The sequence below is a fragment of the Hemibagrus wyckioides genome, linkage group LG28, assembly GCF_019097595.1.
Source record: "Hemibagrus wyckioides isolate EC202008001 linkage group LG28, SWU_Hwy_1.0, whole genome shotgun sequence".
Classification (NCBI taxonomy): Eukaryota; Metazoa; Chordata; class Actinopteri; order Siluriformes; family Bagridae; genus Hemibagrus; species Hemibagrus wyckioides.
In genome coordinates, this window is record NC_080737.1 from 5,632,405 (window position 1) to 5,647,501 (window position 15,097).

Below are 15,097 nucleotides of genomic sequence, written 5' to 3' on the forward strand. Positions count from 1 at the left end.
TGAACAGGCAGTGGTACTACAGGACCACTTGATTTTTTATATATATTTTTTAAAGTGCCAAAGTTACTTAAAACATTGTCCAAAAGTAAAAGTAAAGGGTGTGTAATACTGATTCATCTACCAATTTGAATGCACTTCAGTATTTGCATGAACCGTCATTAGGCTTACCTGACACAGTAAGCCAGCTTTTTGTCTGGTTAACAGTGCAACTTTGCTAAGTGACTGTTGAATAAATAGATTATATTTTCACTTTACATCTTTTATTATATCTGCTGCTTTGCAACCAGACTTTGGAGCAATATGAAATTAAAGTTAATGTATATGGTGTTTAATAATTTATAAATAAGCACACACACACACATATTCACTAGATGCTGTTGGGATTTGTCTATTCTGCCAAAAGTGCATAGTGAGATTAGGCACTGAGGTTGGGTGAGGGAGCCTGTTGTAAGTGCACTGTGCAGGACCATCAATTTACACTCCAACCTTCACAAACCATGTCTTCATGGATGTCATTCTGGGCACCTGGGGAATTGTATGCTTCCAACTTTGTGGCAACTGCGGGCAGATGGTCCACATATGGGTGTGATGAGGTGTCCACAAACGTTTAGCCATCAGTCATTCACAATACAATTTCTCCATTATCACCTATTAAAATGATCACCAATTTACAATCCCTGTGTGCAATATTACAGTTCTGCACAATTATTTGTACAGTATCTGTACTTCTTTATTCTATTTTACAATTTCTTTTCAGTTCTCCCCTTGTATATAGTATATATTTCTTTCTTTCTCTCTTCCACTTTTATTACAGCAACTGAAACATGGCAAAGCCATTTCCCCACAGTCTACCTTATTCCCCTTTTTATTTATTAAGATCAAATTAGTTTATGCATGTACCAAATTTTGAGTTCTTTGAATCTTGAATATCGTAAATGCCAAATGTACAGCTATAAATATCATGTTTTCTATGAATGTGCCATCATCAGTTACTCAGTTTATTTGGTCATTAACTTCATAAAGGATTAGTATTGTTGTTTAGGTCTATTACACGGACAGGGATTAAGTCCGAATAAAATTCATTAAAAAAATTATTTACACATACACTAATTAAAACATCCTACTGAGTTTCTTTTCGTATATTCTTCCTTATTTACGTGATACACATAGAGACAGTTTATAAACTTGAATTAGCCAATCAGAAAAAGCAGGAGGCGGGCTTTGTCGGCGGATGAAAGGGTAACAACTTCCTGGAAGGAGGAAGTGACGTGTTAGACGCGTCACACCATGTAAATGAATTAATGGGACGCGGCTTTCACGTTTTGTGTGTGTTTTTTTTTTTTTTAAACAAAACAAATATTCGGCTTACTTCTGAGTGTCGCTCGTGTTTCAGGCTTTTGGCACAATAAACCGCGTTTATCGTGTGAGGAGAAAGTTTATAAAGGTGCTAAATATGTGTCGCCGGATGTGTAGCTAGCTGGACAACGTAGCTGAATGAAAGACTGAGGTAAACTTTAGGCTGCAATAATCGACAAGGCTTCAGACGAAACAGATTCGGGTGAGAAATAAGGAGGCTTAGTAATCTGTCATCTGTGAGGAAAAGAGACGCACTGGGGAGAGTTTTTTTTAGGTCGCTGACTAGCATAGTGTTAACCGGGGAAGGAGTATACGCACTGCTTTGTGTATTTATATTCAGTGCGGTTATGGCACACAACCACGAAAGTTTGGCAAACTCAGGTCTGGTCGCCGAGCTGTCCATTTCCTTCCACGATGAACTCACGTCGAGCATCCAAAGCGCCTTCGGTGTCGCCGGAGAGCTCGCGGTGGCCGAGGTGTCCAAAGTGGTCGGGAAAGCTTTCCGCGACGTGCGCGATCAGCTGCACAAAACCCTGCTGGCTAACCGGAACCTCCAGACGAGGCTCAGCCTGGCGCAGACGGAGCTGCGCGCTGCGCGGAGTCGCACGCTTGAGACGCGGCAGACGCGCGACATCGCAGTCAACACGAGCCCGATCCCGATCCCGATCCCGTCCGGACCACGGACCGACTCCTCGCCTGACGAGACAGAGCCTCACGAAGGCGCTCCCAGTGAGTCGTATGCGCGTCGCACGGAATCGTTTTGCGAGATCCGTCTGGACGGAACCGAGTGCGTACAGGATATTAAACCCAATCTGACTGGAGAACAGTCTTCACACCAGTTACAGGAGACCCAAGGTGAGCTTTCAGTCTATTCCTTTTTTTTTTTTAGTGTTTCAAGTCAGACAAAAACAATGGTCTGTCTGTGCGTGCGGAGGGATGCTGAATTTCATCTTTTTCTCAGATTTCTTGCCATTGATAAAACAGATCCACCATCACGTGATGCAATTCTGAATATCCTTATGTGAAGACTTCAGAATATCTTTTTCAGTTGCATCTTATTCTGAATATTTAGTCACATTTGAACTAAAATAAAATCCTATTTTTAAAGGCACAGCAATTTGGGATGCCTTTTAGTTAATTGTATATATGGGATATTTCAGGATATTTCCTTAACTTTTATTCAAAATAATTATATTTTGTATACATTAATAAACAAACATAATCTGAACAGATTAAAAATTACGGTAGAAAACCATGATTATTAGGTATGTAACGTTTTTATAACTAATTTCTCACAACGTGACACAGGTTGAGACGCACAGTAAACGTAGTCACTTCTTTAAAAATATATGAACAATAAGAAATATTCTTTACTTCACAGCCTACCTTATTCCCCTGTTCATCTATTAAGATCAAATTAGTTAGTTTATGCATTTACCAAAGTTTGAGTTTGCATGAATTTCAGCCCAGGGCAAATTACAGACAGACAAATTGCAGGTGTAAATCACATTAATGGGACATGCTAAGAAAACGAGTATGTTAAAGCAAATTAAATTGCTTAAGCTTGTTCAAAAACTAAAAGCCCTGATAATAGATAATAAACTGCAAAACCATCCAGACAGACAGATCAAGCAACAGCAAAGTGATATAGTTGATAAGGCAGACAAATTTTACTCCAGTTAAATGAAAGGTTATTCAAATGTTGGGTGTATAAAATTGGCCTATGTAAATTGGTCCTACCTTGGCAGCCATGCTGCTGCCCTGTTTGATATAACCTAGTTTGCAATTTCCGAAAGTCTGGATAATGTAGCTGTTGTATCGATCCTGAGCCAGACTTGGGATGCGGTTGACGAATTCTGTTTCTGTCATACAGCAGCTGGGAACAAATGCAGATCTATTCTTAGAAGCAGTCTCCTTAGTTAAGAGTGGAATTGAATGAATTACTTAATCTTTATATTTCATCTTTTAACAGACATAAAAGACGACCATCATGCCATGCAGGAAAATGCTTTGCATGCTGATCAGGCATGTATTGGGGCAGCAGTGGTACCTGGCCATTCAGCTGCCCAGATAAAGGGCTGTATATCCTTTGAGTCTGGTCATGCAACAAAGTTGGAGGAGGCTCATCAGTGTGGTCACCCTATGTCCGACGCCGAGCAAGAGTTTAGCTCGGATTCCCTGTCAATGGCCCAGTCAAAGTTATTGGAGGATTGGAGACCTGAACCGCTGCATCTTCAGAGTTGCCAGTCAGACTCCTTTGTGTCCTCTGGCAGCTCTGCTCTGGGTAAATTTTGGTGTAAAACACGGACACACTGTTTTAACTGTTTTAGATTGTTGCTAATCTCTAATGGTATTGTGTTTGCTATGTTAATCAGAAAATTCCATACAAATGGCTTATAGTAGGTTTAGGATACATTGATTTTCTTTACCTCCTTTGTCTTGCTTCCGCTGTCCCTGTACCTTTACATCATTGGTATAACTTAATGCTTGTATTGGAGGATCAGTCATTATCTCTACATTCAATTTGGGGAAGTCTGCAGCACATATGAGCAGCATTGCATGGCCTTGGCAAATCTGCTTTTGTTTTGAAAATATCTTAAAGGCCCTTTATATAAAAATGTAATATATTGTCTAATCACAAGTAACCAATGTTTTGTTCTCTGTGTTACCCCAACAGCCAATCCCTCTCTCTTGCAAGGAGAACTTCCAGGTATGGACTTCCTTGCCTCAGCCTCATCCAGCCAGCTGAACACGTGCCATGCACCAATATCCCGGAGAGATGCCTCAACCCTAAATAACCCCACCTCTAATTCGCATTTCCCCACTCACAGCTCTGGACAGGGGCATGCTTTAGGGCAATTTTCTATGCCAGAGGATGTCCACAGATATCGCACTGCCCTGCAGCCCAAAGTAGCCACCCATCAACACAAAAGTCCTAGACGCAACTTGTACCCACCCGGGCGAAGTCCGTTTCGCTGTACACAGTGCGGCCGAGACTTTAATCGAATGGAGCACCTCAAGATCCACCAAAGGATCCATACAGGCGAGAAACCATATGCTTGCTCAGAGTGCACCGCACGATTCCGACACTCGTGGGCGCTCACACGCCACTTCCGCATCCACACGGGCGAGAAGCCGTATTTGTGCACACAATGTGGGAAAAGCTTCCGGAATTGCGGTGGGCTACGCTTCCATCAGAGGACACATGCCCAGCGAAGTGGCTTGACAAACATTAGACAAAATTTAGAGGGTTATGGGAGGACATAAGGGAAACTTCTCTTTGACTTCACCCATTTTCAGGTCACTCTATTTTCTAAGCATTAAACACGGGTTTGCTTGTATAAACATAACTTTTTCAATACAAGGGCATAATACCTTTGATATGTAATCCACCAAAATCGTATTACTTATCCACATTGGCAGAGTATGAGTTAGGGCTATATTTCTGGCCGTAATGAAAGGTGGCAATATGACAATCATAAAAATTTAGAATTTTACGAATTATTTATGAAACTGTGACGTGACTAGTCCAAATGAAGTATATTTCTTTGACGAAATGTCTGGTTGTCTGGAATCTACCAGTTCTCTCCTAACTTTTATATTTGTGTTGCATTTATAGGTGAAGACAAACTCTTTGGACATATACTGCCTTTCTCTTTTTGCCTATGACTTGTGTTTTTTTTTTTTTTAACTTACTTTCAGGTCAACTCAGATTTCAGTTCAAAACATTTGAGCAAAATCCTAGCAATTTGGTGTTGATTAGGAAGTTTTCCCCCAACAGAACATACTGCTAGCTAAATTTGAAGGGCTTTGAAGCCCTATATTTTCAGGGAGAAACTTCCAGATCTGTTGTGATAATAAGACTTAATAATAACACTTTGGGGCCACGACAGCAACCTGTGATAAAGGCAGCCTTTACTCCTGGGGATTTGTACCAATATTGCAGTCATGAAACAGACCTCTGTTCTGTAGATACGTTAATTTAACCAACATGTTTTCTGAAAAGCTGGATGTATCAGGAATATGCCATTTCTACGGTGTATGCTGTTATTCTGTTGTGCCAAAGTGGTTTCATTTTAGAGGAGGAGCTGGTAGACATTTTACTGTTCACTCTTTTTAAAGCTGCTTTAAGTGCCTGACAACAAGGTGTTGACCTGAAATGTTTAATGCTGTCCAATGTGAATTTATCCCGGTCCAGATATCTTGGATATTACAACACTGGAATTAAAAGAGTCTCGGACTGCCCTTTAGTGAGATTTATTGGATATTTCGTATTTCTCAAGTGTTTCCAGTTCGTTTAGAACAAAAGCGTCCTTTAGGATTGCTTTAAACTGTTGCCTTGCATTCTGTTGTAATGAAAACTGGGAAGCAGGTAAGTTTTGAGTCATAATATACAAAAATTTCCATAATTGCAGAATGTTAGATATAAGCTTCCTGTACCAAAATAGTCTTGCTTTGAATAATTGTAAATATTTTATATGTAATATTTATAAATATAAATGCTGATCTGTGTTTAGATTTCTCCTTTATAATACATTTTGTATAGACAGCCCTCAGAGATCTAGTGTTCAGCTCGTCAAGTTTGAAATCTCTGCCGCGCTGCCATTGGTGCGGAGCAGGTCAAGGACCAGTACTTGTTTTTGTCTTTTGTGCACTCTTGTCTGGTCCTTAGGCAGATAAAACAGTAATTATGATTGCACTGTGCACAAAACACATATTTACAACCTCTCTCATGCATCATTATACTGTGGCAGTTGGGGCAGGCTCGGAAAAGAGGGCAGCCATACACCTTGCTTTCCAGCTTGTTGACTCGTTCACAGGTGAGCAGCAATGAGACAATCGGGCATGACTTGTTGGTACAAGTGCCATCGGGGCAAGGGTACAGACAGCTCTCACACAGTGGTGTGGTAGAGCACTTTGGGCACTGCAGTAGAGAAGTGGATCCTCCTGCTGGAACCACTGCAGGCTTCAGGAAGGAGGAACACTTTGGACACTGTAGAGCAGAGACAAACATTCATTTACTTGGTGTCCTTTTTACCTTTTCCTTAAGTACATATCAGTTCTTATCAGTACATTCCCTTTCAATTTCATTTGATATGGTGTAAATTGATGCAATTTGTTTCCCATCCCATCAACTATATGAATATAACAGATCAAATGATATTTATTAAATTTAGTGGTTCTAAGCAACAAATCTGGTTTTTTTTTAGTGCTTCAAAAGAAAGTGAATATTTACTGCTGTAACACAAATGATTCCAAAGACATTCCACATTATATGCAAAATGGTTGCAGTGCACCACATTTACATTTCGTACTACATATTATTCTTTAATAATTGGAAATTATCTCTGGCATATTCTTGAGGAATAAATGGGGGGGGAAATATCCCCAAAAGTTGATGAATTCATTTTGTTATAGGAAAATAACCATATTCCACTGCAAAGATTTGAGAGTTTCTTGCAACAATACACATAGCATTAATGGAAATTATTTATTGCTATTTTAGGAAACTAAAGACCCTTTGAACAACCCCTTTTAAGTGTGCCTGTTGGAACACATGTACCAACAGGCCAAGATCTCTCTGTGGTACATGGAGGGGATATGAAATTGTCCAAATGAATGCATTTCTGTTCTGCTCACCATTTCGCTGTAATCTCGCTCCTGTGGCAGTGGCATTGGCAGGATAGAGGTGACACTTTCTGTTGTCTGTGCAGAAAATGTGAGCTTTATTCAAGAGTTGTGTTTTATAGTTGTAGAGAGTTAAATGCCTAGAGAGCCTCTTACCTGCATTGATGTGGGAATTTCTTGTTTGGGTGGATCATCCTGTGATGAAGCTAGAAAAACAGAAGTTGGGTCATTTGATTGCTTTTCTTTACGGAGTACGAAACTATCCGCCAGTTGAAAGTTCAGGATCACAGTTTCACTTTAAGCCTGCTGAGTGGCGTAGCATTAAAAACATTAAAGCAAAAGTGAAACCCAACGTTGTTTTGACAAGCAAAAGTTGATCGTTTATGCAAATTGGGAATTTTTTAGACTTTTAATCTGTAAGTATGAGAGAAATATACCAAAGTACGTAATATGAAAGCATCAAATGGAATAATAAATTAAAGTAATGGTCTAGCAAAGATAAGATAAGACACACGGTTAAGATACATAAACGCGTTTATTGTTTATGGTAAAGGGTCTTTGTGGTGTATGAAATCCGCTAATGAATAATTACTATATAATGACAGTAACCAGGCAGGTGTCGACATTTACATACGCATGAGGCCAGTTGGTGAACTTAATCGTGCACGGCTAGCGAAATACCTACACATCGGTAAAACACCATTTTCCTCACCAATTATCCCTTTAGGAAAGATACGACGCTTCCAAAACATGTACCTGCTCCTCCCATCATAGGATCCTTAACGTCCGTTTCCTCAGCACGACGTTTTCTTCCTCTCGAACAACTCGTCTTTGCGCGTTGTTTATTACATATCTTAGTAATGGTGGCTTTTCTCTTCCGTGCACGCTTCATGTTGAGGAATGAAAACAGAATCAGGTTTCTGGCTGTATCAAAGTATAAAAGTCTGCATTGTGGGGATTTCCTAACCCAACGCGTTTTAAGCCTGGGAGGGAATTCCCAAAACTTCACACAGGTAGCATATGGCATTGCGTATACAAATGTAAGTACAAAAGAAATAAAACCTAAACATAGCCAGGTAGAAATAGAGTGGCAAAAGAAACAGTGAATTCAGACACTAAATGGACACTATGCCTAATATTATGACCACCTGCCTAATATTGTATTGGTCCCCCTTGCCCTGACCCATCCTGCACTGTGTATTCTGACACCTTTCTATCAGAACCAGCATTAACTTCTTCGGCAATTTGAGCAACAGTAGCTCGTCTGTTGGATCGGATCACACGGGCCAGCCTTCTCTCCCCACGTGCATCAATGAGCCTTGGCCGCCCATGACCCTGTTGCCGGTTCACCACTGTTCCTTCCTTGGACCACTTTTGATAGATACTGACCACTGCAGACCGGGAACACCCCACAAGAGCTGCAGTTTTGGAGATGCTCTGATCCAGTCGTCTAGCCATCACAATTTGGCCCTTCGTCAAACTCGCTCAAATCCTTACTCTTGTCCATTTTTCCTGCTTCTAACACATCAACTTTGAGGACAAAATGTTCACTTGCTGCCTCTAATATATCCCACCCACTAACAGGTGCCATGATGAGGAGATGATCAATGTTATTCACTTCACCTCTCAGTGCTCATAATGTTGTGCCTGATCGGTGTATGTTAGCTGTATATGGGCAGATTATGGTTCTTTCTTGTCATAACACAGGATAAACATCTGATAACCCTAACTGGTAATTAACCCTAAATGGTAAAATACAGTATATAGCCAAAAGTTTGTGGATACCTGAACATTCCACCTTTCCCCCAAACTGTTTTCACAAAATTGAAAGCACTGTTTAGCCCAGGATGTTGTCATATGCTTTGTATGTAGTATTACAATTTTCACTCGGAGAAAAAAGCCCAAACCTTCCTGCCTGAAAATGCACCTGAGCACAAAGCTAGCTCCATAATGACATAGTTTGTTACTGTTGTAGTGGAAAACCTCGAGTGTCCTGAACAGATCCATGAACAGGTCCTGGCCTCCTCACCCACCATCAGTGACTGACCTCACTAATGCTCTTGCAGATCTCTTGCAGTCTGGGGTAGATTAGCAAAACAAACTATACATATATATAATATGTACATACCAGATTTACCAACAATGTTTCATACTTCCTTCCCAGCTTTAGTTCAAACAGAGGTCATATATGACCAGATGAACCCATGATCATAGGCGGTGGAAGCCTCTGGGTTGTTGACTAAAAGTTTGGGGTTCAAGCCCCAGGACCACCAAGGTACCACTACTAGGCTCTTGAGCAAGGCCTCCAACCCACCCTGCTCTAGGAGTGCTGCATTATGGCTGACCCTGCCCTCTGACCCCAACCCCCAAGGATGGTATATGCGAAGAAAGAATTTCACTGTGCAGTAACATATATGTGACAAATAAAGACAACTTAACAAATTAACTGCAGGTAGGAACTAATTTATGAGTTGAGAATTTGAGGGGGGAAAAAAAAACGTTGGCCCATAGGTCAGGAATCATTTTAGTCTGTCATTTGTACGTTGGATTTGTCCAGGATTACTGTGTAATACCTCATCTGAAATCTCAGCTCAAATGTCACTTGTTGCTGTCACAGAAATTGTATGTGCGTGTCACTGAGTAAGTATATTTACTATATTAAGTGTATACACCCCTATAAGTTTGTCATAAATTGTCGAATGAGTATAGACACACAAAACAAGAAAATATTTTGAAAACAAGTTTATATATCTTAAGTTAACACTACCTTGTAGCAATCATACATGAAATTCTGTAAAAACAGCTCAGAAATACAAAGATAAAAAAAAACCAAGTTATTATATGAACAAACAAACCATTTATGCAGCATAAGCATCATCCATATTTTTAGGCACCCAGAACTAAATAGTCAACCCCCGGTGAATATACCAATGCATTTGTATCCTGCTCTGGGTCTGGTTTCCCCAAAGGTAGGCTCAACTTTACTCTTTGGGAGAGAAAGAGTGTTGCACACACTCAGTTCTTGACCCAGTTCTAAAGTTTCCAACACCTGAATTCAGAGCAACATGGCATTAGGCTGTTAGAGATTGTCTATTTTGTACCCACAGTTTTTTTCATTGAGGCAAACCGATTCAGTGCTTCAAGTTTGCTAGTCTGTGAAGTATGTCTCAAAAATCCAATTATCAGAAAAGTCTGGAAGTCAGGCTTTATCAGTTGGTTTTTACTCATTAAGGACAGGATTTAATATGTCTTTGAAAATCTTCAGCACTTAAGGTTTGGTGGTTTTTAGATCAAAGTATTTGGACATTATATCTTTATGAGTATAATATATTCAAAATTCCAGTAGATTTAATTTAGTACCACTAGACTGACGATATTACCGATAATGCATATGAGTATGTGTGTGCTTGTCTGAATATTGTCTTATAGACCGTATTACAAGTTTGGCTTGTAAAACCTTTCACTTTTAGCTTTTCATTTGCATTTTGAAAGGCAAAATTCTAAAGGGTGTGTTTCTGTTTTTTTTTGTTGTTTTTTTTTGTTCTTGTTGTTTTTCTTTTCTTTTAACCTCCCAAAGGCTCAGGCTTAACACACTGTCATTAACCAAGAGATTGTGGATGATCCTCACTCAGAAGACCTTGCCAGTTCAAAGCATTCTGTAGACACTGAACAAAATGATAGGTCAAGGCCAATCTGTCACAACATGTGACTAATGATATCTTAGAAGAGTCTGAAAGTCAGGCCATCAGTGTGGTCCCTGTTAAAAAAGAAGAAAATTAGTTGGATGATTTCTTTACAATTGAGTAAGAGATCTTGTTATCCATGATACTGACCTTGTCTTTGTGCCTGCATTGTTGAGTTTGGTGCTCTACTGGATCTGTATATATCTGTATATATCTGCTGGCCAAGGTTTCTATCGGTTGCTCCACCTGGCCTGGAGATTTCCACTTATCAGGTCGTTCTTCTGGTTCCACTCTGTGTTTCTGTCTGTCTGTACGAACCAGGCTGATAACAGATGGCCTGAGACTTTTTTCTTTCCTTTCTGCCGTTCTGTCCAGTTGTCTAGAACTTGAATCAGAACTTGAAACACAATCTGAGCTAAAACCAGAGTGCATTTGGTGCATGTGGGAATCTCCCTGGGAATTCTCTTCCTTCTCTGAGGCAGAGCTTGGCTGTGTATCTTTCACGTGCTGCAAGACTGCCTGCTCTGGAATTGGGACATGGACTGTGCTCCCACTCCCCCTCTTTTCCTTTCTTTGTTGTCCTGCTCTATTTTCCAGCATCTCTTCATTTTTCCTTCTATCTCCAAGCACCTGAGAGGGACAGTGCACCCCTACTGTGTCTGTCTGTAACCCACCTGGGCTGGGTTTTTTAAGTTTTGAGCTCCAGATCTCCAATGGAGGCACAGAGAGCTGTTGAATGCAGTGGTAGAGTGATGGGTAGTCCACATATTTAAACTTCGGCACCTTCTCTTTTGGGCTGCTAGGACGGTGTGCTGGCTCCTTTCCAAGCGGGCAAGAGGCTAGCCAGCCCTCCAGTGGTGGCACAGATAGCTGTTTGATGCACTGATGTAGAGAAGGAAAGTCAACATACTGGAAGCGAGGCACCTTGCAAGGAACATCTGAGTGTTCTTCCATCCTGACTCTTGTAGTGATCACTGAATCACCTGGTTCTCTCCTGCCCTGTCTGACCTCACTGTTATGCTCTGGTTGGATGGCTGAGTCGGAGTGTTTTGACTCATCACCCCCTGCCTGAGGGAGACGCCTCCGTTTGTCCATGTGTGGCACTGCTGAATGACACTTCAGTCTCCTATCAGTAGCAAAATGAGAAAAAATAGTAAAATCAATAAGAATTTGTTAACAGAAATTTGTTAGGTACAACTGAGTATAGGCAAAAGATCATTTTACTTCATTTAGTCTGCTATGGTTGCAGCCATATTGGCAGCAGAGATTCATTTATTCAACTGCAATAACCACACTTTATCATGGCCCACATGGCTGTTTAGAAATTGGAACATTTTGCGAAAATATAAATACGCATTACAGGGCACCTTCCACATAAACAATTACCCTTTGGAGCAATTTAGTGTAGCCAGTCCACCTACTGAGAGGAAACTGGAGCACCTGAAGGAAACCCCACCCAACGACACTCAGGATCAAGGCAGGGAACCTGTACATGTGAAGTGACAATGCTACCCCTGCGCCACTATGTCGCCCAGTGATTCTCCAGCATGTTAGAATACCAGTCAAAATCTTTTACTGAGTTCCATTCCTTTATCTAAAACGCCACAGTGTCTCCTCTCAGTAATAGTTTGAAATGTGAGCCCACACACTACCGTGAGACTCTTTCTCTGGTAGCGCACATTTATTGCAGTATGTCAAGCCTAAGCTATCACTTACGACAATCCGACTCCATGCACCATTTAAGCCTAGACAGCTTGGATACAAAAGGCATTTATTCGACAAAACTGTGTGAATCAGTCCGCACACAATATGCAGGCACCACAGCACTGAGGGCAAGCCAAAGAATAACTCAATCTGAGGAAAGAAAAGGGGCATGCAAAAACTTGTGGGATCTGATTTGAGTAGATGTGGGTGAGAAGGTGTATTGAATGGCAATGTTGGCTCATTGCCCAAAACTTTAAAATGTATTTAGTATATTTACTGGTTTAGAGAGAGAGCGAGAGAGAGAGAGAGAGAGAGAGAGAGAGAGTATGTGTGTCATGAGTATAAATAGCTCTGCAGGTATGAACTGAAGAAGAAAAGTAGGTCAGCCTCAGAGTGATCGCCTTCGCCAGGGGGCCCAAAACAAAATATCTGTCTCATATACTCACCACGATCTCCTGTTGTCAGCACTCTGGCAAGGGAAGTGGAGTCAAAAACACCCGATACTCCTCCACAAAAGACTTGGAGCGACCTGATGCTGGTGACTTTCTTCTGGGGACACAGTAGTGCTTCAGTTTACATGAATGCATGTGTTAAGGTTAGCACTCCATTTATTCAATAAGTAACTTCATTACATTTTTTTTGGCCAATTAATGTGACTTCCATAAAACCCAAATGGAACACATCAGTACTCCAATGCAATTTGGAATTCAGCAGCTAATTCTAGTTTGTGGGTTCAAATGAGCCTGAGGTTTTCTGTGTTGTGGCTCTGCAATGCTGTTCAAGGGTTTGGGGCAAAAAAAAAAAAGCAGGTCACCTAACATCCTTCACTAACATATCGTGAAGGCTGTAGTTTTCCTGGAGGAAAGAGTCTGCCATAACACCACAAACCATGGTTTGTTGCTAGCAACATGTTAAATGAAGGTAAAATGCCAGCGTTTTTACTTCTCCCACATACAAACCCCCTCTCTGGAAATTACCCTGGCAATCTGAAAGAAAAACACACAAGAACTGGATCGATGCCAAGGTGAGAGGAGGGATCTCCTTGATCACACTTGGGCTGCCACCCAGCCGGCATGCTGCTGTGCTAAACAGCGGTAGAGCCACATAATATTTTAATACAGGCCCGTTTGCGAAGTCTGTACCGAGCTGCAACACTAGGTCAGAAGGCAATTTTTCCTTGTCGTGGATCCATTGATCTGCCTATTAAAGGTTTCACAGTTTCACATTTCTGTAAAAATGTATGTACTACTATGAAATATACGTTCTAGCACTTTGTCTTCTGCATTATATGCAAGTTTTTTTTTTTTTGTAAGAAATGTTCAGCCACTAACACATCAGAAGAATATGAATATGTTATCAGCCATGGGTTTATAATAAAAAAAAATGTATCAATGTACAAAACTCATACAGTTGCAAGCTTTGTGCATAGTACTGATGTACATTTACTACTTAAATGCACTATTTAAGCATTCTGTTTTGCTGTTTGTGTGTGTGTGTGTGTGTGTGTGTGTGGAATTGGGTCACGCACGCTGGCCTACATTTCGAGGGTTTGTTGTCTTCTTTTATTTCCCCTCCCTGCGTTTATATTCGGGCTGACCCCGCCCTCTACCAGCAGTAACCAAGCAACCGCTTTTCTTTTCTTTTCTTTTTCTTTTTTTTTTAATAAAAATAAATAACACATATTTCCACAGTGCCTACTTAATTCCATTTATATGTGTTACTAATAACTTACTATGACTAAAACTCTAAACTTTAATCTTGCCAGGGGGTTATAATTCATTGAAGAAGAAAAAAATGTACTGTTCAAGCTGTAATCCAACCCAATCTGGCAACCGCTGGAGCGCGCGCGCTATCATTCCTTTTAATCGTTTTAATCAGTATCATAAACCCTGAGCAGGAAACAACTTAAAAACATGCATTATAATATTTTCCAAATCGACGTGTATTGTTACATGTTTAGAACAGTAAAAAAAAAAAGTTTATTCTAGTTTGTTAAAAGTATTTAGAAATACGCTGGTAGGCTACTACTACTACTACTACTAATACTACTAATAATAATAATAAGCAGGTAAAGGGAGCTTACTTTTTCTGCATGACAATTTTTTATGATGAACAAGTTTTACCTTCTCTTATCCTGATCCGTGGAGAGCTGGATGAGTTTAGTCCTCCGTTATGTTTTTCATTGTCTTCTATTTAAAAACAAAAAAAAGTCATATCTACATCTGGTGCATGCCTGACACCACCTCTTTCCTCCGCTCATAAATAAAGTAATTATTTTCGCCTGTTTGTTCTTCTATAAGCAAAATCAATAGGGAAGATTATTGTTTATCCAGTCTCTAATACCCAGAATGTCTTTTCTCACAGATCAGTTGCTTCATGTGTTGGACACGATTTCACATTCTGATCCAGCCCAATCATAGTTTTAGTCACGTTTTTAGGGCACACCCATAGAATCTGCCTTTGTCCAATGAGAGGGCTCATTTTAGGTGATGGGCGGGGCTTCGGTGTCCTAGTTCCAGGCAAATGACCGCGTGCCGAAGTGGAAACGTCATCGCGGTTGTCGGAAATACAGTCCCAGTGGTATGAATGATTGGATGCATTGATTTTTTTTTTTTTTTTTTTTACAAATATTCAGTAAACAATCAGAACCAATCAGATATCTCCATATCATGCTGGAATTTTATTAGTTTTCTAAAAGCAGTGATCAATGTATTGGCTATGTGAAT

General features: G+C 40.4%; 2 protein-coding genes across 5 annotated transcripts; one reads left to right on the forward strand and one right to left on the reverse strand.

The window, feature by feature from the left end:
• The first annotated feature begins 1,259 nt into the window (after positions 1-1,259).
• Positions 1,260-5,601, forward strand: si:ch211-284e13.5 (uncharacterized protein LOC793850 homolog). The gene is made up of 3 exons (XM_058383079.1): positions 1,260-2,211; positions 3,329-3,640; positions 4,034-5,601. Exons 1-3 carry the CDS (start codon positions 1,704-1,706, stop codon positions 4,621-4,623), a joined length of 1,410 nt encoding a protein of 469 aa, XP_058239062.1. The 5' UTR covers positions 1,260-1,703; the 3' UTR covers positions 4,624-5,601.
• Positions 5,602-5,741: 140 nt separating this feature from the next.
• si:ch211-284e13.6 (cullin-9) lies at positions 5,742-14,774 on the reverse strand. 4 transcript variants are annotated; one of them, XM_058383116.1, is made up of 7 exons: positions 14,495-14,774; positions 12,818-12,920; positions 10,818-11,793; positions 7,741-10,741; positions 7,141-7,190; positions 6,997-7,062; positions 5,742-6,349 (listed from the first exon to the last, which is right to left on the reverse strand). In XM_058383116.1, exons 4-7 carry the CDS (start codon positions 8,009-8,011, stop codon positions 5,933-5,935), a joined length of 804 nt encoding a protein of 267 aa, XP_058239099.1. In that variant the 5' UTR covers positions 8,012-10,741; positions 10,818-11,793; positions 12,818-12,920; positions 14,495-14,774; the 3' UTR covers positions 5,742-5,932. The 4 variants fall into 4 exon arrangements, with proteins under 4 accessions (XP_058239099.1, XP_058239098.1, XP_058239097.1 ...); XM_058383115.1 differs by lacking the exons at positions 5,742-6,349; positions 6,997-7,062; positions 7,141-7,190 and having other exon boundaries at positions 9,712-10,741; positions 10,818-11,797; positions 14,495-14,772; XM_058383114.1 differs by lacking the exons at positions 5,742-6,349; positions 6,997-7,062; positions 7,141-7,190 and having other exon boundaries at positions 9,712-10,741; positions 12,818-12,917; positions 14,495-14,771.
• Positions 14,775-15,097: the final 323 nt, after the last annotated feature.